Source organism: Meles meles, chromosome 6 (assembly GCF_922984935.1).
Source record: "Meles meles chromosome 6, mMelMel3.1 paternal haplotype, whole genome shotgun sequence".
Classification (NCBI taxonomy): domain Eukaryota; kingdom Metazoa; phylum Chordata; class Mammalia; order Carnivora; family Mustelidae; genus Meles; species Meles meles.
The window spans coordinates 137644804-137671752 of NC_060071.1; the positions used below are offsets into that span (position 1 = coordinate 137644804).

General features: G+C 39.7%; 1 protein-coding gene across 8 annotated transcripts in view; it reads left to right on the forward strand.

Annotated features, from left to right (window-relative positions):
- Positions 1-26949, forward strand: part of NUMB (NUMB endocytic adaptor protein) — a 191274-nt gene that overhangs the window by 153372 nt on the left and 10953 nt on the right. For 6 of the 8 annotated variants that reach the window (XM_046009246.1, XM_046009250.1, XM_046009252.1 and 3 more), the window contains 3 exons: positions 289-321; positions 20331-20405; positions 22283-22423. In XM_046009246.1, the coding sequence (XP_045865202.1) occupies positions 289-321; positions 20331-20405; positions 22283-22423 (249 nt within the window). The remainder of the gene's footprint in view (positions 1-288; positions 322-20330; positions 20406-22282; positions 22424-26949) is intronic. The other 2 variants (XM_046009253.1, XM_046009251.1) reach the window with 1 other exon arrangement.

Sequence of the window (26949 nt, forward strand, 5' to 3'; positions counted from 1 at the left end):
AGAAGTAAATAGAGAATACTAAACTAACTAGTTGCTCTGCATGGATACAGGTTCTGATTTCTTCTCTTCCTATGGATTCTTAGGCCATACAGTATGTATCCCTGCATTTTCATGCACCCTTCCTTTTTCCCTGTCACTCCTGGTATGGATAACTCTTTAAAACTCTCACTCCCTCCCCTTCTCCTACTTTGCCCTTTACCCAACTTCTGTATATGCTTACTGGTGTGAAACCCTGGGACATTTAGCCCATACAATAATAGCGCTCGACTTGTCCCCCTGTTCCTCCAGGAAAGGAAGTTCTTCAAAGGCTTCTTTGGAAAAGTAAGTTTGATGCCACATTCGTGCTTGCTTTATAAGGAGTTACACCCCCAGTATAGCACTGACATTTGTTTCTTTATAATACAGGAATTGATTTGACTATATATGGAAATTAATTGGAAAGTTGCTGTCTATGATATTAACTGTGTGTCTGTTTATACTAAAGTCCAGTAAAGAAAGCAAATAGGTTGAAAAAGTATTATTTCCTCAAGGCTAGGTGTTTAATTTGATCTTGCAGAGCTGTTCATATTAGCTTATTAGCTGGATTTTTTAACAAGTGGGTTTTACTTAGTGCTCAATATTGACAGAAATGGGAAGAAATGTTAGTAAGTTCAAGTGGAAATTGAATGTACCTCAGATTTTACATTCATTGCAAATGGTTTTTTTCAGTCTAAATTAAATTTCAGGTGAAGTGAGTGAAAGTACATAAATTTATCTTTGGGGATTCTGTCATTTTTAGTCTGGGCTGCTAATCTAAAAAAAACTATCTTAATTAGTTGTCTACCAAATAATCTGTCATCATATGGGTTATTCCTTCTGTACATGCTTTTCAAGTATTTGTTATTTAATGTTCCTATTTCCTTAGAATTAAGAATATATATATAAATAGGTAAACACATTTCTAACATTTTTGTCAGAATTTATCATTGTTTAAGTAAGTGCTAGGAAATAATTCAAATTTAGCAGTATAAGAAAACACTACTGTCACTGGATATAAATTACTAAGAGTTAATGTGAATATAAAAATCCCATCATTTTTTGTTTTTCTGGGTTTTTTGGTTTTTTACTGGGTGGTTTTGTTACTTTGAAGTTTTGTTTTAAAGATCAAATAGTTTCCATTTTATTCTCAAGTAAATATTTTAGTTGTGACTGGTTTTCATGTGTTCATATAGCCCACCTGATTTGTTTATAAACAAATTTGAAAAGACTTTAGATTGAATTACTTGACTCAGTTACTGCTGTCAATCTGAATAGAAAGTCATATAATTAACCCACATGTCACAATAAAATTTCTAGTAGACATTTGAGTTTGAGTTAAATTAACAGGTCCATATCTAGAAAGACTCCTATAGACATTTGCACCATTACAGTTAACCCTGAGCAATGCCTGGAGTCAGGGCTTCCAACCCTCTCTGCAGTCAGAAAGTGCTATATGATTTTTTTACTCCCCAGGAACTTAACTCTAATAGCCTACTGTTGACCTTACCAATAACATAAACAGTTGATCAACACATATGTTGTATGTTATATGTTTTACATACTGTATTTTTATGATAAAGTAATCCAGAGAAAGGAAAATGTTATTAAGAGAATCTTAAGAAAAAATGAATTTATAGTTCCATACTATAGTTATAAAAATATATATATATGTAGATTTGTACAGGGCAGTGTGTTTAAGGGTCAGTTGTATAAATACTCAATAGAATTGTTGAGGAAGTTTCTTTGGTAGCTATTTATTCTTTCCCAAATAGAATTTCTTTCTTTTTTTTTTAATTTTTTTTTTAAATTTTTATTTATTTGACAGAGAGAGAGAGGTCACAAGTGGGCAGAGAGGCAGGCAGAGATAAAGGGGGAAGCAGGCTCCCCACCAAGCAGAGAGCCCGATGTGGGGCTCGATCCCAGGACCCTGAAATCATGACCTGAGCCCCAAGGCAGAGGCTTAACCCACTGAGCCACCCAGGTGCCCCCCAAATAGAATTTCTCAAAACAACTTAACATCATTAATTATTATACAGTTTAAAGTAGATTCCAAGTGATCAATTTTTAACATCTCTACTTTAGTAAAAACAATCTTGTGTAGACTTTGTATAAAAGACTAGATTATAGAAAATATTGATAAAATTTATAGAAAAAACATATCAAAAGAAGACTTGTTAAGAAATTATAACATGGTGTTGGGAACAAAGGTAGCTCTCATTTTGAAATCAACCCCAAAGTGGCAATATTTATCGCTATACAGAGTGGAGTCATGGTTCACCTACGTGTAGCCGAACTGGGTCACACTGTGCTTCTTAGCTGTTTCACTGTATTTTGCAACATAAATTTATATGGCCTAAGAAAGAAAATCAGGAATCCTCTCACTTAATCCTTAAAATAACGCTGAAATAATTATTCTCCCTGTTCTACAATGAGGACACGAAAGTTTACGGAAGAGACCTACCCAAGTTCACAGAGTAAGTTAAGAAGCTAAAATTTGGACCCAGATAATTGGACTCCAGAGCTCACATTCTTAATCACTGTGCTATATAATTACACCGGTTTCATATTAGTTACAACCGAAGTTTAAAAGATTTAACCTTGCTTGGGTGCCTGGCTCATTCTGTCAGTGGAGTATGTGACTCTTGATCTTGGGTTATGGATTAAGCCCGTCACTGGGTATATAGATTACTTGAAAATAAAATCTTTAAAAAAATAAAAGATTTAACCTTAGAAGATGCTAATAAATAGCTTTCTATAAACTCATTTTACTACTTCTTTGAGGTTAATAATTTAATTTCGGATTTTATGTCTAGTCAACTTACCTCTTTATTAAGGTTTTAAAGAGTCTTTTTTAGTAGTTCAAACTAGCATTTTATTAATTTGGAGATATCTAAATCATACTACTGAGTTTTACTCTCACAAAAGATGCTAAGCAGATGAGCACTGGGTGTCATATGGAGGTGCTGAGTCACTAAATTGTAGACCTGAAACTAATATTATACTGTATGTTAACTAACTGGAATTTAAATAAAAACCTTTAAAAAGGTGTGCGGGGAGTGGCACCTGGGTGGCTCAGTCGATTAAGCGTCTGCCTTTGGCTCAGGTCCGATTCGGTCCTGGGATCGGCGAGCCCTGTGTCAGGCTCCTTGCTTAGCAGGGGAGCTGCTTCTCCCTCTCCCTCTGCCTGCTGCTCCCCCTGCTTGTGTGTGTGCATGCTCTCTCTCTGTCACATAAATAACTAAAATCTTCAAAAAAAAAAACAAAACACCAAACTTTAAAGAAAGGGGGGAAATGGTGCTGAACAATCTCATTATAACATCTATGAGCAAATGTCATAATTCTTTTGTTATTGGGAGGAGAATTCTTTTTATGGCAGGTTTATTCTAACATAAAATTTTTAAAATTATAGTAAGTCATTTTAAGAGTTTGGAAAACCATCAAGAAAAGAGCATTACCCATAATCTTACCAGAAATGTGCTTTTAAATGAAAAACTTTTATTTTTTTGAAAAACTTCTTAAAATGGAGCCTTTTAAATCTTTCAAGTTGCCATCGTTGAGCTCACTTCCACATTAGGCTACAGGAAATAGGCTGGTCAAGGAGACTTAGTTTGTCAAACTTGCCAGGCCAGTTGTGGTTTAATAAAAGCTGAAAATGAAGAATCTCATAGAACAGTATATGGTAGGAAGTTTATTATTTTTTTAAATTAAAATATAGTTGACGTGTATTAGTTTCAAATGTACAAGATAGTGATTTTATAATTACATTATGAGACACTCACTATGATAAGTGTATTAACCATCTGTAACCATGCAAAGTTACTACAATATGATTGATTATAGGGAGTTTTTAGCCAGTATAGTTTCCCATAAATTGTGAGACTTTCTTAGCCTTCCCCTCATGTATCATTTAATGGTCCAGGATAAAGAGAACAACAGTTTTCAAGAGGTGTTTCCATTAAACATATTTGCACAAAAGTAGGTGGATGGCAGGATTTTTACCTCTGACTTTGAATTTATAAATCATGGCTAGGAGGACTGCTTCCTTGCTTTCCTACGTTGTTTCCTGAACCTGACCAGCCGGTCACTTCTCTATTCCTGTGTCACCATTTAATGAGAGGAGTGTCTGCACAAGCGTTCACAATAGGGAATGGGTAAACCCGAGTCTGTTACAGAACTGTTACTGTTTAGCCCATCGTAAGCTTTTCCCCTTAAAGCAGGGAAAAACCCTGAAAACCCGAAACAACTTTTTCCAAGCTAGCTCCATTAAATTGCTCACCGTTGTTAGGAGAGCCAAGAAGGTACTCAGCTTTTTAGGAAGTACTATATACAGGTTCATTAGTGCATTTGGCCATACCAAGCAAATACTTGATTAACCAAGTAATTACACGGCACTTAACACTTGAAAAAGATGTTATAATTTTAATATATTTGAAGAACTCCATGAGCTAAGTGATCTGTATTTACATTTTATGAGGAACTGATCGAATACAGAGATACGAAATGTTCTCAGGCTACCCTGTTAGGTCTCTTTAAAGCCATCATACTGGAAAAATTCAATTCAGTCTACCTCCTGTGAGTCTTTCTTCTGTGTGTTTACTACTCATACAAAACACTTCATTTGTGGTCTCCAAATGCGTAGAGCTTTTTTTTCCCCCTGAAACCAAGCAATTTTTTGTGACATCAGCTAGTTTTCACACAATTTAACTCTGTTCTGACACTTTCTTCCTAGAGAGAGTCTGAGCCCACGGGTTAAGGGCTCAGTCCCATAAGACTGCTCCCACCCTACTTTGGATGCCAGTCATAAGTAATAGGTCCCCAGGTTACCTACAGCTTCTGTCCAGTTTGACTACAAATTGGAGGCTCCCACAACCTCCTCTTCAAGTTTAATTTGCCTAAGCAGTTCACAAAACTTAGGGAAATACTTATGTTTACTAGTTTATTTAAAATATGTGATAACAGAAACAGAACAGCCAGAGCAAGAGCTACGTAGGGTGAGGTCTGGGAGGATTCCAAGCACAGGAGTTTCTGTCCCTGTAGAGAGGGAGTATGACACTCTCCTGGTATGATGTGTTTGCCAGCTTGGAAGCTCTCTGAACCTTGTACTGTTGGGGTCTTATTGGGGCTTCCTCTCATAGGCATGGCCAACTGTAAATTCCATTTCTAGCCCCTCTCCCTCTCTGAAAGCTGGAGTATGAGGTGGGGCCAAAAAACCCAAGCCTTTAATCATGGCTTGTTCTGTCTCTGATGACCAGTACTTATCTAGGAGCCTACCCAGAGTTGTCTCATCCAACAAAAGATGTTCCTGGTGCTCTTATCACTTAGGAATTTACAAGGGTTTTAGGAGCTCTGTGTCAGGAATGGAGTCAAAGACCAAATATTAGAACAAGGGATGCTCACAGTGCTCTTTTCACTTGAGAAATTAGGAAATTATAAGATTTTCAGAAGCTTTGTGCCCAGAACCGGGGCAGAGACCAATATATATTTTCCATTATCTCACAGCTGTTTGCTTATATGTACACAGAGCTTTATGATATGCTTTGACCCACTTTGTAATCCTGACACTCATAACCACTCAATGAATTAAACAGGCGAGTTCATGAAACTGCATCTTACAAATGAATAAACAAGCTCGGAGAGGTCACCTGGTTAGTAGTAACGGGCAGCGTCTACCCTGAAACCAAGTTTTTTTCTGAAAGTTAGTGCCGTTTTTCACCTACTCCATATTGATGTTCTCTCATTCAGAAGTACACCCGGTAGCTCAGGGGCCTGAATGCTTCCCACAAACATGTTTTGTATGCCCTGAACACAGTTTATAAATTTGAATTAGTTGCCAAAATTTCAAATACTCAAAAGTTTTCACATAAAAAGTAGAATATCTATCTTAAGAATTAGAGGATCTGGCAAAATGGAATGCTTTCTGTGTGGCAACAGTGGCTTCCGCTGAGTAGCCACTGTACCCTTCAGTTGCCTGTTTGCCACAATCCCTGCAACTCCCTGTTGTCCTTACCTCAGCCTGTTTCACTCATTTTGTTACCTGCTCTTAATCCTGTAGGCATTTGAGTTTGTGAATTCTTCTCTGAGTTATTATGTCGCTTTGGGGGGGGGGGCTTTAACTCTATAAAAATCACCAAAAATATATCTGTTCTAGCAGATTCTGTTAATGAATTGGCAAATATATTTTTCTCATGTTCTTATACTTTTTCAATTGTCAAATGGCATAATTAGAAATGGTTATGTTTTAGAGAATGCATGGTTGAAAAGTAATGTGTGGTTATAGTGTTTTTACCTAATTCTAAAGAGTAAACATTGTGTGATATTTATGACTGCTCTTAAATACGTGTACTCGCATCTACGTTCTGTTTTATATTTCCCAGATTTTCTTCTCTATAACAAATCATACTTTGTGCTTACCTTCATTCTGGATCCTCTTCTTTAAAGTGAGGGAATGGGGCACCAGGATGGCTCAGTCACTTAAGCATCTGACTCTTGAACTCAGCTCAGGTCTTGATCTCAGGGTTGTGAGATTGAGCCCCACGTTAGGCTCCTTGCTCAGCATGGAGTCTGCTTGAGATTCTCTCTCTCTCCTCTGTGCCCTCCCACTCATGTGCTCTCTTGGGCAATCTCTCAAATAAATCTTTTAAAACCTGAGAAATAAAAAACAGTGGTTCTCAAGCTCAAGTCACAGTGTCTCAAACAAACTAGGGACTGTGCTAGGCTACCCAGATAAAAGGAGGAGGAGGGCAATCTTCATTTTTTTCTTAAACTCATTTACTCTCTCATTTTTAGATAACTATTTGACACCTCCTCCTTTTTCCTTAAGTTTCCAGAATTTTTTTTTACTCTGTTCTCTGTTTTGGCTGATGACCTTGCTTCCTACTTCACTGAAAAAATAGAATCAGTCAGAAGAAAACTCTCGCACGTGCTGCCACCACATCTGTCTATATCCATGCCCATATGCGCTGTTTTCCCTCGTGTGCAAGGGATGAGCTGTCTGTGCTCCCAGCCGAGGCCAGCTCCTCCACTAGACTCTTCTTATTCCAGCTCCTCCTTATCCAGCAATGCCCCGCACACACTTTTTCATTTCAGTTTTTCTTTCTATGGTGAATCAAAACAGATCCTCTTAAAAAAAAAAAAAAAAAAAAGTTTCTTGGTGCCTCAGTTTCTGCCCTCCCTTCCTCTGTTAAACCTATTAAATCAGGCCTTTACCTGCACCACTCCACCAAAGCTGTTCTTACTAAGTTTTCTTCTGTATCATTATTCCAAGGATCCTACTGCCTCCTTACCTGACCTGTTAGCAAATTTGTCATAGTCCATTCCTCTCCTGCTGCTGTTCATTTGGAGTTCAGAGATCATGGTCTTGGTTTTCCCTCATATTGCTGCCTACTTCCCAGTCTGTGGACTCTTCTCCACTTACATGTCTCCCTTAATGATGTCATCCAGTGTCATGGATTTAAATACCATCGCTGTACTGATGACTGAAACTTCTTCTTCAGGCATCTTCTCTGACCTCCATCGTGGTATTTCCGTCACAGAAGCAGTATAGCATAGGTGTTAAGGCTTGGACTCTAGGGAGTCAGGTGCTTGCATTTAATCTTGGCTCAGCTACCTACTTTTCCCCACCTATCAAAAAAAGGACAATACTATTACCCACTGCATGTGATTATTGTGAATAATAAATAAGTAAATATAAGCAAAGTATGCAAAATAGCCTGCCATAGCGGCTCAGTGTTAGGTATTGTTATCATCATCATCATTAAACACTTTACACCAGACAACTTGCACTCACTGTCACAAAACAAATTCCTAATCTGTCCCTCCCAAACTACTCTCCCCAGTCTTCCCCATCTCAGTGTAGAGCAACTCTATACCTGTGCTCTAGCCAAAAATCCTGGATCTAATTTTGAATCCTGTCTTTGTGTCATGCCCTGTATCCATATCGCATCAATCATGAGCATCAGTCTCACTGCTGCTACACTATTGCCCTGGTCCAAGCCAGCTTCTCCTCTCATCTGAGTCATTGCAGTGGTGTTCTACTTCCCCTGCTTTCATTGTTCTACCATCTGTTCTCAAGATATCAGCCCGAGTGATCTTTTAAAGACAGAGGGCTGATTATGTTGCTCCACTGCCCCAGATCCTCCATTAGCTTCCTGCCCTACTCGGAATAAAAGCCGAAGTCTTTGGGTCCTATAGGCCATTGTACATGAATTCCCTCTGTCTCTTTTCCTAGCTCCTGCTCTCACTCCATCAGTTGCAGCCACAGTAGCCTCCTTGCTATTCCTTGAGCACGGTAGGTATGCTTCTGCCCTTTGCACTTGCTGTAACCGCTAGTCTGGAGCACACTTCATTCAGTTACATGCCTGGCTCACTTCATCTCTTACCATTCTTGGTTCAAAAGCCCCATTCTCAGTGAGGCATTCACTGAGAATGCGGCATTCACTGAGAACCCTATTTTAAATTCTGAATACCACCTTCCTCCGTATACACACACACAGTATTCGCTTCCCTGCCTTATTTTTCTCTGATAGGGCTTATCAACATTTGTCATACCATACAGTTTACTTATTCATCTCTTTCTTTACTGAAACATAGGCTCTCTTAAGGTTGAAATCTTCACCTATTTTCACTGCTGAATCTTCAGTGCCTAAAATGATAGGAGTTCCATAGTAGCTATTCCAAAATATTTGGGTTAGTGAATGAACAAATGAATGAATGACAGATGCACCGCTTTCAAGTTCACCCGGTAGTGGGAGGAACCAGACAGGTAAAGAAATGCTTACCAAATCATGTGACAAGAAGAGGTATTACTGAAGCAGAAAGGAAGAATGAATGTGAGAGGTTATGATGAAGGCTTCTAGGAGGTGACACCTAAGGCTGAGACACAAAGCAGTGACTTCTAGTTAAACTAAATTAGAGGAGACCTGCATTTCAGGCAGAAGGAACCATTCACAGGACCACTGGGATGAGAGAGAAACATGCGCCTACTCATTCATTCATTCAAACTAGGGATATACAGAAAAAATCAGAAGATATGACCCAACTTTTGGGTATGATTGACCAAGAGGATTGGGGAACCCTTCATTGTGAGGAGGGGTATGACAAGTTTGGTTGTGGACAGGCTGAACTTGAGAAACTTGTGGAATTTTCATGTCTACTATTATGTATATTTGAAATACAAACTTTATATTAGAATGATCCCTGGGTTCCCTCTCCCCTCAGTTAAAAGTGATGCGGCAAACTGGAGGAGCGGAATTACCTCCAGAAATCATTCCTTTGCTCTTTGCTTCATCTTTCATGCCATTTGCTACCATCCTTATTTTTTCCTGAAAGCCTTTCAAGTCTCCTCTTACTTAGAGTGCAGGAAATAGAGTGTATCTTAGTGTCCCAGATTAAAGGGTTACTGTGGTGTTAATGAAGCAGCTGTTAGAGATAATGCTGGTCTCAAATACTGGTGAGTTTGTTTCTTTCCCTTTGCTGCTTTGTTCTTTAGGGAGTATTCACTGTATCTGGGAATTATAAAACAAAATTTGTTCCTTACGCGATTCTGTTCAGAAATTCAAATATCAACTGATAGACTTTAAGGTCCTGCTGAGATCAAAAAAGAAAGGAAGCCAGTTTTCCTGTGAAAGAAAAGAAGCTTCTTGTTCATTTATTATAAGGCACACCGTCTCATGTTGCCTGTTAGCGTGTCAGTATCTCTTTACTCTGTAGTGACTGGGTTATCTCTGTGTGTGGGTGTGGCAGACTGACCAGTGATTCTTTACACATTGGGCACACTTGAAAATCATTTCGGTTTGTACAGAAAGAATTTTGCACTATAGAATGGCAGATCACTGTTGCTCAGAAAGAGCAACTTGCTCGCCTCTCCTACCCATATTGGTCTGTTTGCTGCAGTTGCTTCTTAACATTTCAGAGTTATGCCATACTATGCTTCCCATGTGTTTTATAGCATTTCTTGCTTAGGTTTAAGCATTAGAACAACTGCTTAACCTTTTGCTCTTATCTATCTTATGCCCAACAGAATTATCTTGCCCCCAAATATCACTTCTATTTATGTTAATTGCACATTCGTATCTCATTGGTGACCTTGGGACTCAGAGAACTTTGTCGTTGAAAAGCACTGAGATCTAGTTGTGGTTTATTTATTTTTTTAATTTATTTTAACAAATAAATTAAAGGAGGGGAGGAGGAGGGGCAAAGGGAGAGAGAGAATCTTAAGTAGACTCCATGCCCAGCACAGAGCCTGAGGCAGGGCTCCATCTCACAACCCTGAGCTGATGACCTGAGCTGAAATCAAGAAGACACCCAACCAACTGAGCCACCCAGGAGCCCCCTGAGTTGCAGTTTAAAACATTAGATAGCATATAAGCATATTTGTTTAAAAGAGCAGGAGGAGGAGGAGGAGGAGGGGAAGGAAGAGGAGAAAAAGAAAAGAGGGAAAGAGGAAGGAAGGAGGGAAGGAAGAAAAGAAAGAATAATTCAGGGGCATAATTTCAAATGGGTCTGTTATTTCAGTATAATAAATTGTCTTTCCAAAAAGATTTAATTAATGTTCATTTCCAGGGATTATGAAGATTTACATCGAAGGTTGGCAAACTATGGCCCACTCTTCTTGTAAATAAAGCTTTACTAGAACAAAGCTGTGTCCATTTGTTTATATATTGTCTGTCTCCTTTTGTGCTACAATGGCAGAGTTCAGTAGTTATAACATAGACTTATAACTTGCAAAGCTTTAAATGTTTGATATCTGGTCCTTCATAGAAAAAGTCTGCCAATTTCTGATTTAAGCGGGATCTACTTTAAAAAACAAAAACAAAACTTTGGGGATAGGTAGGGAGATCAGATTCTTTATTGTAATTATTTCAATTGCCTTTTATTGTGAATACCTCTTATACTTAAGGGAAGGTGATCTTTCAGTGTACTGAGCTAAAGTTGCTGTTCCTGTGTCATTTTTGCAACTATTTTATGTTTCTTCACTGATGTTTTCATTGGAAGATTAGCTGTGCTCTTCTCTTACTTGCAAGTACAAGTTTACTAATTCAGCAATTTGTAATAGATCCACTACCTGCTTTCATTTTCTCCAGTGTCAGAGCCTGATTGATTTCTGTATTGGTTTTTGTCTGCCCAAAATGAGAGGTGTTTATGGAAGTTGTTAATTTTAAAATTCTAAGTTGGATATATAGAGAGTTGAGTGGTTACTAGCTCATTTATATTGGACATTTATCTTCTTTCACTCATAGGTTAGCCTGATCCTTTTCAGATTCTACCAGTTTAAATTCGAAGTTATTGAAGTTCTGTCTGTGTTAAATCTGTCTTCTTTCCTTGAAGAATAAGTGGTTTCCTTTTTGTTGTAAAACTGTGTTTTTCATAATTAACTAGTCAGTGTGAATTCTACCTATAACCGAAAAATTACTTTCTTTTTTTAAAGATTTTATTTATTTATTTGACAGAGAGAGAGATCACAAGTAGACAGAGGCAGGTAGAGATGGGGGGGAAGCAGGCTCCCTGTTGAGCAGAGAGCCCAGTGAGGGGCTCGATCCAAGGACCCTGAGATCATGACCTGAGTCGAAGGCAGAGGGGTGGCTCAGCATTAAGCATCCGCCTTTGGCTCAGGCGACGATCCCAGGGTTCTGGGATCGAGCCCCGCATCGGGCTCCCTGCTCAGCAGGAAGCCTGCTTCTCCCTCTCACACTCCCCTTGGTTGTGTTCCCTCTCTTGCTGTCTCTCTCTGTCAAATAAATAAATAAAATCTTTAAAAAAAAAAAAGTGTTGGAACAAGTGATGAAATAATTCTTCATGTCTCACATCTGCATTACCCTAGCTACTACATTTTATTAGTTTCTGAAGTATTATGTAGTCTTTTTTTGTAAAGAGGTATTTGTGTCACTAAGATGTACCTAAATCCTATATTTCATACTTACTCTGGGTTAGCTTTATATTTCAGTCTTTTTGTTAGCTCCAACTTATTTCCTAAGATATTGGCTTAAATAGACAGTTTTAAGGTAAACAAAAGCAAAAACTTTCATCTTCTATGACTTTTATCATTTTCTGAAAAGTGCTTAAGAACCTTAGTTGATGTGATTGGAATGAAAGACTGTAAAGGGCACAAACAGGAAGGAGCATTGCTACTGTAGAATTTGTATGATGAAGTCTGACTTGAATTTAACTGCAGGTATCTTTGAGTGTTAATATCTCAATACCTGTTGGAAGTATATTGTGGAACTATATTGTGGCCGACTGTTGTGACATCTAAGAATCAGCCCTCAAAGTAGGAACAAATGCAAGAAGAATTCATATTATCTGTTTTCTTCCCCCAGTTAGAAAATCAAAGGCCACGAAATATGACAAGTACAGTGCCTCAGTGGTACATTAGTACAACACCATAAAATTTATTATGTAGATATACCTCAAAAAGCAAAGATGTTTTCATAGCTATATAATTGGACCAAGAAAATGTCTGTTTGGCTCTATATGGTAAGGAGACTAAATGAGGAACAGTTCCATTCAGAAATGACCTTTGAAGTGCACCTGGCTGGCTCAGTCAGGTGAGCCTGCAACTCTTGATCTCGGGGTCATGAGATCACATTAGATGTAGACATTACTTAAATAAAAACTTTTTAAAATGAATCAATAATCAAATAACCTTTTTTTTTTTTCCATTTTCATTCTCCCAATCTGGAATTAGTCCTGTCCGTTGCCTCCGATGCTGAACACTGCAGGCAACAATTGCACAATGAATAGATTGATGAAGCTGCGAATATCAGTTCCTTACCAGGATTTGCAGTGCCATTTGGCAGTCTTCTGTGTCACTGATCAACTGTCTTGTATCCCCTACAATAGATATTTGGCAAATTTATTCCTTCAAGAAATACTTTTTTTTTTTTTTTGAAGATTTTATTTATTCATTTGACAGAGAGAGAGATCACAAGTAGGCAGAGAGGCAGGCAGAGAGAGAGGAAGGGAAGCAGGCTCCCTGCGGAGCAGAGAGCCCGATGCGGGGCTCGATCCCAGGACCCTGAGATCATAACCTGAGCCGAAGGCAGCGGCTTAAGCCACTGAGCCACCCAGGCGCCCCTCAAGAAATACTTCTTAAACTCCTGTGCTGTGCAGGCATCCGAGGATACCGCAGTGAACAATAAAGGTGGAAAACCTGGCCATCATGGAGGTTTCCTTGTAGCAAAATACTCCATGCTGCATAAGAGTTGGTTAAATATGGGCAGTTGGTCTTGGCGATGGGGTAACTACAGCCCCAGTTTGTCTGTAATAGTCCCAGTATAACACCTGTTTCTGGGTTTTAATAGTGCCCCCTTTCACTTCCAGAGGGTCCAGTTTGGACAGTACATTATATGACCACCCTGGTTCTAAACCTTTTACATGTATCAACTTCTTTTATTCTCATAATCATCCCATGAGGTATGTGAAATTAACATCATTACGTAGGTGTGGATATTGAAGCTTAGAGAAGTAATGTGCCCTTGGTCATACTAGTAAGTGGCAGAACCAGAATTCAAACCTAGACAACAGCCTGGTTCCAGAGTTGATGCTCTGAGTTACTATGCTGTGCAGCCCCTATACTGCTCTCATACGTGTTGACCATCTCACTTTGCCTGTCGACCGTCCTCTCCCCAGCAAAGTAAAGCAGGTTATCTCTCCTTTGCAGATGAATTTTTGTCTCCAGAGTGAACTTCCTCAACTTGCCACTCACTCCTTTACAAATCTGTGTCATTTCACTTCAGCTTCACTCTATCACTCCATTTCACGGAAGGGACATCCCTCTTCCCGTCTAAAACGTGTATTCTAGCCCCATCCCATCCCATCCCATCCTACCCCATCCCACCTCCTAGAGGGCTTTCTCCTTCTCAGGCCTTCAGTCTCCATTCTCTACTGGCTTTTCTCACTCATCATGTAAGCATGATCTGTCCTTGTTCAAAGTGTGTCTTTCAAGAAGCTTCACTTTGTTGGGAGAAGTTTTTAAAAGTTTTTTAAAGTTACTGTTGATGATAAATGGCTACCAGTTCCTTATTACCCTCTTTCAATTTCAAGTACTGTATGTATCTCTGATCCTTTTACCAATCCTACAGATACTTTACAGATGAAGAAATGGAAGCTCAGAGGGCTCCACAACTTGCTTAGCTTATGAATAGTGGCACTGAATTCAGACTTCTTATCTTATACCAAAGCCCATTCTGTCTCTAGTATATCATGCTAGTTTATCATAATTCTTAAAGATCTCACTTGATCCTCTGCCTGTCCCCCATTGCCCTATGGCTCTCCTTCTTTTTTTAGAAAAACTTATTTTTTACCATAGTTTTTTTTCATTTCGTGACTTATTTAATAAATAGTCCACCTTTCAGTATTCGCTCTTAACACTTCCATAGCTTTGGAAGAAAGCAAATTCATGACCGTGAAGCAGTAGTGAGTCTCAAAGTCTCAAAGTCTGACCTGAGACTTGTCAGTAGATTCTCCTATCTTCATTGTCCTTGAGGAGGTAATGGGACAATATGAGCCTTTTGATTCTTAAAGTTCTGGAAATGACATACATATTCTTTAATATTCAACTGTACTAAATAGGTTTTTTGAAGGAGTGTGTGAAGAAGTTACCACTGCGCCTCATCTTGAATGGTACTTTCTGTGTCATTTTCATTTTCAGCACCAGTAGGATATGGTGCTCTTCCTAAAAGAAACTGATCCCATTTGAGAGTATACTCTTTTGATGCCCAGTGAAGAGTCTCAAGAGAAACCACCTTTGGTGGTGGAATTGGGTCATTCTGGGTCTGGAAACTCTTCTCTGCGGCTTCTATATCCTTTAAAAGACTAAGGTTCCTTTTATTTTTTTTTTAAAGATTTTATTTATTTATGACAGAGAGAGATCACAAGTAGGCAGAGAGGCAGGCAGAGAGAGTGAGAGGGAAGCAGGCTCCCTGCCGAGCAGAGAGCCCGATGCGGGACTCGATCCCAGGACCCTGAGATCATGACCTGAGCCGAAGGCAGCGGCTTAAACCACTGAGCCACCCAGGCGCCCCTAAGGTTCCTTTTAAAAGCAGTCTCAGCTGTTTGCATCTGAGATGCCTTTTCCTTGTTTTCATCTACAGATTTATTCTCCAATTGTCAAAGTAATAATCTTTGTGATACTGTTTCTTCATGTCTTTTTGAAGGAGAATTTCTTTTTTTTTTTTTTTTTAAAGATTTATTTATTTATTTGACAGAGAGAGATCACGAGTAAGCAGAGAGGCAGGCAGAGAGAGGAGGAAGCAGGCTCCCCGCTGAGCAGAGAGTCCGATGCGGGGCTCGATCCCAGGACCCTGAGATCATGACCTGAGCTGAAGGCAGAGGCTTAACCCACTGAGCCACCCAGGTGCCCCTGAAAGGAGAATTTCTTAACCAAATAAGGAAATCATCTTTAGTCAAAGCTGCCTTATGAGCTTTCTTGACTCAGGACCCTGGACCAGTACAAATAAAGATCAAGGGGAGTGTAGCACACCTGGCTGGCTCTGTCAGTGGAGGGTGCGACTCTTGATCTCGGGGTTGTGGGTTTTGAGCCCCATGTTGGGTGTAGAGATTACTTAAAAATAAAATCTTAAAAGAAAAATCAAGTGAAGTGTTTTGAAGGCTCAGAGTCTGAAGGCAAATCATCTGGTTGGGTGCAAGAGCCAAAGGTGGCTGTCCGAGCCCCACTCTGACGTGTTCTGTAAAGGTACCCACTACTTTGTGGCTGCTGGGTTCCAGCACCTTTCTATAACTTTTTTTTCAACTTTTAAATTGTGTTTCATTGAAGTATAGCTGACACACAGTGTTATTGAGTTTCAGGTGTGCATCACAGTGGTTCAGCAAATCTCTACGTTAAGCTGTGCTCACCACAGGCGTAGCTACAATCTGTTACTGCGCTGTTACAGTACCGTTGACTATATTCCCTGCGCTGCACCTTTTATCCTGTGACTAACTCATTCCATAACCTGTATCTCCCACTCCCGTTTACCCGTTTTGTCCAGGCCCTCATCCTCTTCCCCTCTGTTGATCATCAGTTTGTTTTCTGTATTTATGGATCTCTTTCTGCCATTTGTTTTATTTTTGGAATTCCACGTATAAGTGAAATCATATAGTATTTGTCTTTCTCTGTCTGACTTATTTCACTTAGCAAAATACCCTGTATGTGTATCCATGTTGTCACATACAACAAGACCTTGTTGTTTTTTGTGGCAAAGTAACATTCCATTGTGTGTGTGTATCTTATCTCTTCTTTATCCATTCATCTATTGATGGACATGGGCTGCTTCCATGTCTTGGCTATTATAGATAATGCTGTAATAAATGTGGGAGTGCATGTATCTTTTCAAATTAGTGTTTTCATTTTCTTTGGGTAAATACCCTGTAGTGGCATTGCTGGATCTTATGATGGTTCTCTTAATTTTTTGAGGAACCGCCGTGCTACTTTCCACAGTGGCTGCACCAGTTTGCATCCCCACCAACAGTGCATGAGGGTTCCTTTTTCTCTGCCTCCTCACCAACACTTGTTACTTTTTGTCTTTTTGATTCCAGCCCTTCTGATATCTCATTGTGGTTTTGATTTGCATCTCCCTGATAATTAGTGATGTGGATCATCTTTTTATGTGTCTTTTGGCTTTCTGTATGTCTTCTTTAGAAAAGTGTCCTTTTAAGCCCTCAGCTCATTTCTAATCAGATTATTTGGGGTTTTGGTGTTGAGTTGTATAAATTCTTTCCATGTATTTTGGATATTAACCCCTTATCAGATAATATCATTTGCACATATCTTCTCCCATTCAGTAGGTTGCGCTTTCATTATGCTGATGGTATCTTTTGCTGCCCAAACGCTTAGGAAAGCTTTTTAAAGAGAGTAATATTTACAGATACTTCCTGCCTTTTACTTTTCTTTTTTTTTTTTTTTAAGATTTTATTTATTTATTTGACAGCGAGAGAGAGAGATCACAAGTAGGCAGAGAGGCAGGCAGAGAGAGAGAGGGAAGCAGGCTCCCTGCCGAGCAGAGAGCCCGATGTGGGCCTCGATCCCAGGACCCTGAGATCATGACCTGAGCCGAAGGCAGCGGCTTAACCCACTGAGCCACCCAGGCGCCCTGCCTTTTACTTTTCAACTTATCCTAGTCTGACTTAGTATTAGTCAGGACCTCCAGAGAAACAGAACCACCACCATCTGTTTCTGTGTGTGTGTGTGTGTGTGTGTGTGTGTGTGTGTACACACATATGTATGTGTATACATTTAGGTATCTGTCTATACATATAGAGAGAGGGAGGGACTTAAGAATTGGCTCATGCCATTACTGGGGCTGGCAAGTCTGAAATCTGTAGGGCCAGCCAGCAGTCTAGAAGCTCAGGCAGAATTTCTATGTCAGAGACTTGAGGCAGAATTTCTTCTTAGGAAAACCTGTTTTTTTTTTTTTTTTTTTTTTTTTTTTTTTTTTTTTTTTTTTTTTAGATTTTATTTATTTATTTGTCAGAGAGAGAGAGAGAGAGCGAGCAAGCACAGGCAGACAGAGTGGCAGGCAGAGGCAGAGGGAGAAGCAGGCTCCCTGCCGAGCAAGGAGCCCGATGTGGGACTCGATCCCAGGACGCTGGGATCATGACCTGAGCCGAAGGCAGCTGCTTAACCAACTGAGCCACCCAGGTGTCCCAGGAAAACCTGTTTTTAACCCTTAAAGTCTTCAACAGATAGGACAAAGCCCACCCATATTATCAAGGGTAATCTCCTTTATCTATAGTCAACTGATTGTAAATGTTAATCACATCTACAAAATATATTCAAAGCAACATCTAGACTGCTGTTTGACAAAAACAAACAAAAACCTGTGCAGTCATAGCCTAGCCAATTTGACACATAAAATCAACCATTACAAGCTTTATCACTCTACCACATCTTCATTGCTAAATCCAGTGGACACTTTGCACATCTTTTCTTGCTTGATCACTTTGAAACATTTGATATTTTGGACCCCCACTACTTCTTGAAACCCTTCTCCCTTAGTTTCAGTAACCCTAGTCTCTCTGTTCTCCTGTCTTTTTTGGTTTTTCCTTTTCTAATATTTCAAAGACTCATCTTCTCCCGGTTATTTGTTGATCATCTCTCCTGTCCTTGGTCTTCTTACTACTCCCATGATTGATGTTTCCCAAAACTAAAATTCCATCTTAGAATTCTCTGCTGAGCTTCAGATCTATGTATCCAATTACTTGTTAGACATCTCTACCTGGATATTGCATAGGCATTGCAAACTTGCTTATCTAAAACTGAACTCTTATTCTTCCCCCCTTAAACTTACTTCTGCATTTCTTCTCTTCTCTTAGTTGTAGTACTTTCTCTCCCTAATTACCCATGCCAGGAATCTGAGAGGCATTTTCTGACTTCTCCCTTGTGTTTTCCATTTAAAACTCTCTCATTTCTATCCTTTTCTCAATGAAGAGAGCTTAACCCTCATTTTCTATCATCTCGAATCATATTGTGGTTGTTCTGCCTCCTGTCGGTCTTTTTCCAGTCCATCTACACTGCTGCCACAGTGATGTTTTAAATATGCATTTAAAAATTCGTTTAGTAGGGGCGCCTGGGTGGCTCAGTGGGTTGAGCCTCTGCCTTCAGCTCAGGTCATGATCTCAGGATCCTGGGATCGAGCCCCGCATCGGGCTCTCTGCTCAGCGGGGAGCCTGCTTCCCACACTCTCTCTGCCTGTCTTTTGCCTACTTGGGATCTCTCTGTCAAATAAATAAATAAAATCTTTAAAAAAAATTCGTTTAGTAGCTCCTAATTGCCCACAAAATTAAGATAGAATTCTTCAGTAAGCATACATGGCCCTCCGTGACTAGCCTTTCCTACTCTATCTCCCACTGCTCCTTACTCACCCATCCTACTCTTGAGTCATACTGAAGTATTTATGGAGTGCAAATTTGCCACGTTGCTTGCTTCCGTGTCCTATGCTGCTGCTGCTGCCTATCATATCCACTACCTCTGTCACTCCCCTACCCCCCTTCCCCTACCTTCTGCATCTAGAAAAATTACTTCAGTACCTACTTTGATCTTCTCCTCTGAATAACCTTCCTGATTCCACAGTTAGATTTGACCATGCCTCCTTTCTGACATCATACATTGTTTGCAGCTCTACTATAACACTTAACTACTGTATTATATTATTTATTTTTTGTTTATCAAAGTGTTGCCTGTCAGTGGACTGTTTTCACTGCTTGGCATGTAATAGCCTCTTACCAAATGCCTGGTGATGGTGGAGATGATGAGCCTGGAGGGGAGTACACAGTTCATTTAAACAAATATGGAGGAACACTGAGCTTGGACACATGCAGAGGAGAGTGGTAGATACTTCTTGACCCTCTTCTGTCCCTTCTACAGGCTTCTGCTGCAGTTTTACTACCAGGTTCCTTTTGATTTATACTTTTTATAATCTGATACCTATTCTTAGCGTTTATTTTGCTTTTGTTTTATTTTGCTTGTATCTTTAAAGCAGTTGAAGAGACAGGAAGCTGTTAAATTACTATTACAAAGTCCCACTCTCCCATTTTCATTCCATCACAGGAGAAAGCGTACATCAGCTTATTCTCACATGATTCTTGTGTGCCAAAAGAAGTCTTTTCTCAGCCAATAAAAAGAATTCATGTAATAATATTAGTATTTTTCAAGTTTTTTAATCCTCCTATGTCCCCAAAATGTCTCCATGCATTTAGTATCAAATTAAAAACTACATGAGCCCTGTGTTAATCCTGACAGAAGAAATAATGGTCTTTAAAGATTGTTAAAGGAATAATGAAGACTTCTTGGGTGTTTAACATGAAAATTTCAGATGACCGCGGTTCTGCTATATGCATTATGAGTCAAAGGATAGGTCAACATCTCAGTTTAGACCTGTGTATTACTTTTTACAGTAAATACATTTGTAGAAGCTACTTGTGGTGTAACTCCTTATGTATTTCATATTTATCTGACTCTTGGTTTTCTTGGTTGACTTTTTAAAGGGGTGAAGAATCTACTTATGAATTCTTTGCCCTTTATGGAATGTGATAATCTTGGTTTTGAATCCACCTGTCCTTTCCCCTTTACTTAATTTTATCTTATTGTTTTGCATTGTGTTTCTAAAATAATGGTTTTGGCTTGTTTTTTCCTGAATGTTTCTGCAGTTTGGTTTGAGTATCTGGCTTTGGGCACCCCTCCTGAACTTGGACTCCATCTGTACTTGTGACTTTTGGAAGGCAGACGTCAATGTTTTCTATGGAAGATGACCTTTTTTTTTTTTAATGTTACGTATGTTTGTGTCTCCCCCCCTTCCTTTTTGCTTTCTCTTTAAAAGACTGGAAAGAAAGCAGTTAAAGCAGTCCTGTGGGTATCAGCAGATGGACTGAGAGTTGTGGATGAGAAAACCAAGGTAAAAATTTTATAAGTGTGAATGTTACTGTTCATTTTTTTTAAATCCCTAATGATAAAATATAATGCCGTTAAGCTGCTGTTGTCACTCTGTATCCTTCCACTTTGTCCAAAGTCTTTGGAGATACTAGTGTTCAGAAAACAAATTCAGTTATTCATTCAACCTTGTGAAAAACAGAATTCTCACAACATTTTGCTCTACATAACAGCATGTTTAGTGTAGTAAACATTTGCATTTAATGTTAGGATTTTGTTCTTATACATTTTAAGAAAATGTTTACTTCCAAAAATTTGATGTAAAATATAATGACCTTTTACCAAAGTTTTAAAAAAAAGACCACATCTGAAATATCTTCTTGTTCCTTAATAAAGGGAACTATAGTCTTAGAAAGTGATATTTGAAATGATTAACCTACTGTTTAACTTAAAAAAGCCAATTTAAGCAAAATCTTATGGACTAGTAAATGGCTCATTTGGTTAACACTTAGAATCTACACAATATCTTATATCAGAGATGGCATTTTGCATTTGAAAAAAAGTGATCCTACATGCCTGAAGAAGAACGGAGACAGAGACTCTGACATTAGAGAGCATTAAGTCTTATATAAGCACATTTAATCATTAATTTAAATTTCCTAAGAGACCTCAAGTCTGGAGAAATTTTAACAAGAAGGCAATTTTTCAAAAAACTTATGTCACTGAAAGGGAGAGACAGTCTGGCAGCTAAAGAGCAGTTTTGATGGGTAACTTACCTGATACATTTTAGGTATGACTATTACAGTTACATTAGTTCTTTTGACCTTCATCTGAGGGCCCCCCTTTTTTTTTAAGTTCAGAGGAAGTGATAGTCTTAAATGTACATTATTACTATTATTGGAAACCATAATCATCTTAATTAGCTTATTGTTAAGAACTTGTATAGTTTTCTTTAGTGTTTTGGATGAAATGTACGTGGAGGCAGTTTTTGTTTTATACCAGTTCATAGGTGATATTGCCCCCTGGTGGCTACGTATAGCACTGGCATTAATTAGTTTGGTTCTTTCCACTTCAGTGATAATAGTAATTGGTGGCTTTTCACCCTTGGACCCATCATGAATGGAAAAGAAGTTTTGCAATGTGTACAATCTATAAAGGGCTCATATTTATAATATGTAAAGAATTCGTACATGTCAATAAGAAAAATGACAGACAATCCAAAAGACTTGAAGAAGTATATTGCTAAAGAGGAAATTCATAATAATCAAGGTTATGAAAAATAAAATCATAATGAGCCACCAAAGTTGCAGAATTTTTAAAAATTGGCTGGCAAGTTTGTGGAGCAACAGAAATTCTCATAGTAATGCTTTATAAAAGCCATTTTTTAAAAGTCATTTTTTTGAGCATTTGCAGCCCCACCTCAGCATCTAGGGATTCTGGGCTATGGGAGTATCACATAGAAGAGCCTCAAGATTTTAAAAAACATTTTGTGTAATGTTTATACTGTGTAGATACAATGCCATTCAGCAAGTATACAAAGTCATACTCAAAATCAAATGATCACTAAGTCAATGTAAACTATATGGAAATTGGATGGAATTTGTTGATTTACATATATTATCAAATTGAACATGCAATGTACTGTGATAAAGATAAAATCAGCAAGCATCTGTTTTAGAACATAAAGATGAAGTGAGAAAGGCATCTGGACAAAGTGCCTCTTGGGATCTCTTCTTCATCAAATTCTTAGTATTCAGACTGCTGGCCTCAGATCTTGCTATTTCATAGTCTTGATGCTTTAGTTTTAGGGACTCTATATTGTGAAATGAGCATCCGTGTTTATTCTGAGAACCTTGAATAACCTGGTAAGTCCTCTGTTCCATTGTGTTTCCCTTTTTCCAGGACCTCATAGTTGACCAGACAATAGAAAAAGTTTCTTTCTGTGCCCCAGATAGGAACTTTGATAGAGCGTTCTCTTACATATGCCGCGACGGCACCACTCGGCGCTGGATCTGTCACTGCTTCATGGCTGTCAAGGACACGGTGAGTCCAGCAGTGCAGACTTCATCGTGACTAGCCTCAGCTGGCCAAACTCACTCTGGGCGGCTCAGCTAAGCAATTCCCACTGCAGTTTTTTATAAGTACCTGATCTTACAGGCACTTGGAAGTGCCTCAACGAGCCACTTTCATTCCTTTTATTCAGGCAGTTCACACTCTAGGTGTGACCCTGAAGCTCACAGAGCAAATGATTAGCTGAGAGCCGAGGTCAGTAAAGGAAAGTAAAAGTGCTCCGGTGATGGTGGCTGCTAAACTTCACTTGAAATCTTTAATTATTAGAGCTGGGGTGATGGGTGTTAAGGAGGGCATGTGTTGTGATGAGCGCTGAGTGTTATACGCAACTAATGAATTGTTGAACCTACCTCGAAAACTAATGATGTACTATATTCTGGCTTACAGTATAATAAAAAAAAGAACTATTTTCAAGATTCTTACATGTTTTTGTTTGCTAATACATCTAGGTAGAAGATATTGGCATTAGGGATGCCTAGGTGGCTCAGTCGGTTGGACATCTGCCTTCGTCTCGGGTCATGATCCCAGAATCCTGGGATTGAGCCCCGCTATGGGCTTCTTGCTCAGTAGGAAGTTTGCTTCTCCCTCCGTCCCTCACCCTGTTCTCTCTCCTCACTTTCTCTGTCTCTCAAATAAATTTTTTTTAACAGTTTGATTTATTTTTGTCAGAGACAGCACAAGCAGGGAGAGCTGCAGGCAGAGGGAGAAGCAGACTCTCCACGGAGCAAGAAGCCCGATGCCGATGCCAGACTCGATCCCAGGACCCCGGGATCATGGCCTGAGCTGAAGCAGACACTTAACTGACTGAGCCACCCAGGCATCTCTCAAAATATTTTTTAAAATCTAACAAAACAAAAACAAACAAACAAGACATTGGCATTAAGGTGCTTATAAATGTATTTGCAAAGGAATTCTACTACAAATGAATGAACTGAGTTGATATATTTTCAGTTAATTAAAAAATAGAAATACTGGGGTGCCTAGCTGGCTCAGTTTGTGGCATATGGGACTCTTGATCTCAGGGTCATGAGTTCAAGCCCCATGTTGGGTAAAGATTACTTTAAAAAAAAAAAAAAGGATATACTGAAATTACAGTGCAGTGAACTTTGCAGAAATTGTTGCATAGTAGAAACTTTTAGTTTTGATTAAAAATAGGGGGAAATTGGGGCTGCCTGGGTGGCTCAGTTGGTTAAGCATCTGCTTTCGGCTCAGGTCATGATAGCCCATCGTCGGGCTCCCTGCTCAGTGGGGAGTCTGCTTCTCTCTCTCTCTCCTTCTGTTGCCCCCCCCCACTCTCTCGCTCATCTAAATAAAGTCTTTTTTAAAAATGAATAATTAGGGGTGCCTGGGTGGTTCAGATGATTAAGCATCTGCCTTCAGCTCAGGTCATGATCCGAAGGTCCTGGGATCAAGCCCCGCATTGGGCTCCCTACTCAGTGGGGAGCCTGCTTCTCCCTCTCCTGCTGCTGCTCTCCCTACTTGTGCCCTCTCACTCTGTCAACTAAATAAAATCTTTAAAAAAAAAAATTAACCTATCATCTTTCACATAAAGTATCCAAAATTCTAACGAAAGACAAATATCTCAGATAATGATGATCTTAACTATAGTAGAGCATTGAGTTTATCATTGTAATTACTGAGTTTTTTAAAGTCCAGACAGAATAAGGCAGTATAGCCACTCCTAAAGGTTACAAATCAGTAAATTCTTTCCAGGGTTTATCTGAAAGGAAAGCGGTGGCCATACTGTAGAATTCACTGAAATGTTTTTCTTTTATTTATTTATTTATTTAGTTGACAGATCACAAACAGGCGGGGGGTGGGGGGGAGCAGGAGAAAGCCCAATGCGTGGCTCGATCCTAGGACCCTGAGATCACGACCTGAGCCGAAGGCAGAGAGGCTCAACCCACTGAGCCACCCAAGGTGCCCCTCCAAAATGTTTTTCAAAGCTCTTGGAGAGGGGCACCTGGGTGACTCAGTTGATTAAGCATCTGATATTCAGCTCAAGTCATGATCTCAGGGTCCTGTGTTAGAGCCCTGTATCAGGCTTCCTGCTCATCCAGGAGTCTGCTGCTCCCTCTTACTGCTCTTTCCCCTGCTCATGCGGCGCGCTCTCTCAAATAAATAAATAAAATTTGAAAAAAAGAAAAAGCTCTTGGAGACAGTGATATAAACTATTAGGAGTCCAGGCTCTGACTCAGGTCTGGGTTTCAGGTCTAGTTCTGGTTCTTAGTAACTGTGGGATTTGTGGCAAGTCATTTAACATTCTTTAAGCCTTACTTTCCACTTTCATAAAATGGAGATAACAGTTGTGAAGACTAAATTAGTAAAAGTATTTTTAGTATAGAGTTTGGCACAGGGTCACTGTCCTAAAAATGGTGGCTAATATTGTCAAATGTTCCTCCTTTGTTTGACACAGTGCTTTGAGAATGAGTTGAAGTAAATAAGTTACACTTTCTTCTTCTGTGACTTCAATAAGTCACAAAGCAATGTATTTTGCTATTACTACACAAAATCCAAAGAGTTCCCTTACATTAATTAAAACACTGTTTTTGAAATCCTAGTCCTTCAGGCTGTTTGAATCTCCTTGGCCAGTGGTTATCCTGTATCAGGATCACCTGGAGGGCTTGTTAAAACAGTGTGGGGCGCCTGGGTGGCTCAGTGGGTTAAAGCCTCTGCCTTCGGCTCGGGTCATGGTCTCGGGGTCCTGGGATCGAGTCCCGCGTCGGGCTCGCTGCTCGGCGGGGAGCCTGCTTCCCTCTCACTCTCTCTGCCTGCCTCTCTGCCTGCTTGTGATCTCTCTCTCTGTCAAATAAATAAATAAAATCTTAAAAAAAAGAAAGATTTAAAAACAAACAAACAAAAAAAACCAGTGTGTTAGCTGGGATGTCTGGGTGCCTGGTGGCTCAGTCGGTTAAGCATCTGCCTTCAGCTCGGGTCATCATCCCAGGGCCCTGGGATTGAGTCCCACACTGGGCTCCTTGCTCAACTGGCAGCCTGCTTCTCCCTCTGCCCTGCCACTGCCCCTGTTTGTGTGTGCACTTGCTCTCTGTCTCTCTCTCTGACAAATAAATAAAATCTCAAAAAAATAAAATAGTTTGTTAGACCCCACCCTCAGAGTTTTTCAAAATTGGGTGGATCGCAGATGGAGGGACCTGGAGAGGGTCTTTGTTCAAGAACTTCTGCCCTAGGCCTAGGAGAATTAACCTTCTTTGGGCTGTAGCTCTATTCTTATAATAGAGCTGTTCAGATGCAGACAGGTTCTGAAATTTTTCCAGTACTCTCTCCTATTTTATGCTTCAGTGCTGTACTCCTGATATCATCCTCCTAAGAAGTTAGATGGAAACTCGTGGATGACTAAAAAGTAACTGTCAGTTCTTAGTAGGCAGTTATGTGAAATCTTACAGTTTATAATCATGTGACAAAAGGCACTTCATACATGACTTCCTATTGTATCTGATACTGGCATATAAAATGCAGGAAGTTGCTCAGAACCATATGTAGGAGTAGCTGCCTGTACTTGTGATTTTGAAAATTCCACGGAGGGCTCCCTGTTCGCAAACACCTTTTTTCACTGTTAGTGGTACCAGCAGTTACTGTATCCTCTCTCATCTTTTTACTCCACAGTTAGATACATGGTTTAAAATACAGATAACCCTGATAAAAGTAATCCATTGAGTTTTTTAAATTTACTCTAGGTTATCCAGTTTATCTTTAAAACAATATTTAGTTTATACAAGCTCTCCTCTCTTCCCACACACAAATCAATTTTATCTATTTAATTCCTTTATAAGTAGGGAGTGTGGACGAAATCCTCCTTTAACTTCTGCCTGTGTGTGGGTGGGAGGGAGAGTTGAGGTAAGAGAGAGCTGGAAGATAGGGAAGGTAAGGGGGAAAGCATCAAAGTGATGAGGGCCTAGAATGGGGAAGGGTGCTTAGGCTGGGAGCATCCGGAAAGAGGAGACTGAGAAAGCTAAGCTTTCCTTTTCATAATTCCTGAGTCGTCTCTGGAGTTGTATTTAGTTAGCCAAAGTTTTTTTGTTTGTTTGTTTTTTAGATTTTTATTTATTTATTTGACAGAGATCACAAGTAGGCAGAGGAGGCAGGCAGAGAGAGAGGGGTAAGCAGGCTCTCTGCTGAGCAGAGAGCCCGATGCGGGGGGGCGGGGGGGGGGGGCCTCAATCCCAGGACTCAGGGATCATGACCCGAGCTGAAGGCAGAGGCTTTAACCCATTGAGCCACCCAGGTACCCCTAGTTAGCCAAAGTTTTAAGTTTACATCCTGTCGACAGTCTGTTTAGCCTCCTGAAACTTACCCTGCCTTTCCAGTAGTTTCTTAGAAATGCTTGGTACCTATTACCACTGTTCCCCTAAATGGCAAATGCAGGATTTGTGTCAGGACTTAGGGATTCAGACCTTGAGTAGTGTCTCCTAAGCTGACGGCCAGAACCAACGTGAGTGACAGAGGGGGCCTGACTGATAAGGAGGTCTCTGGAGCAACAC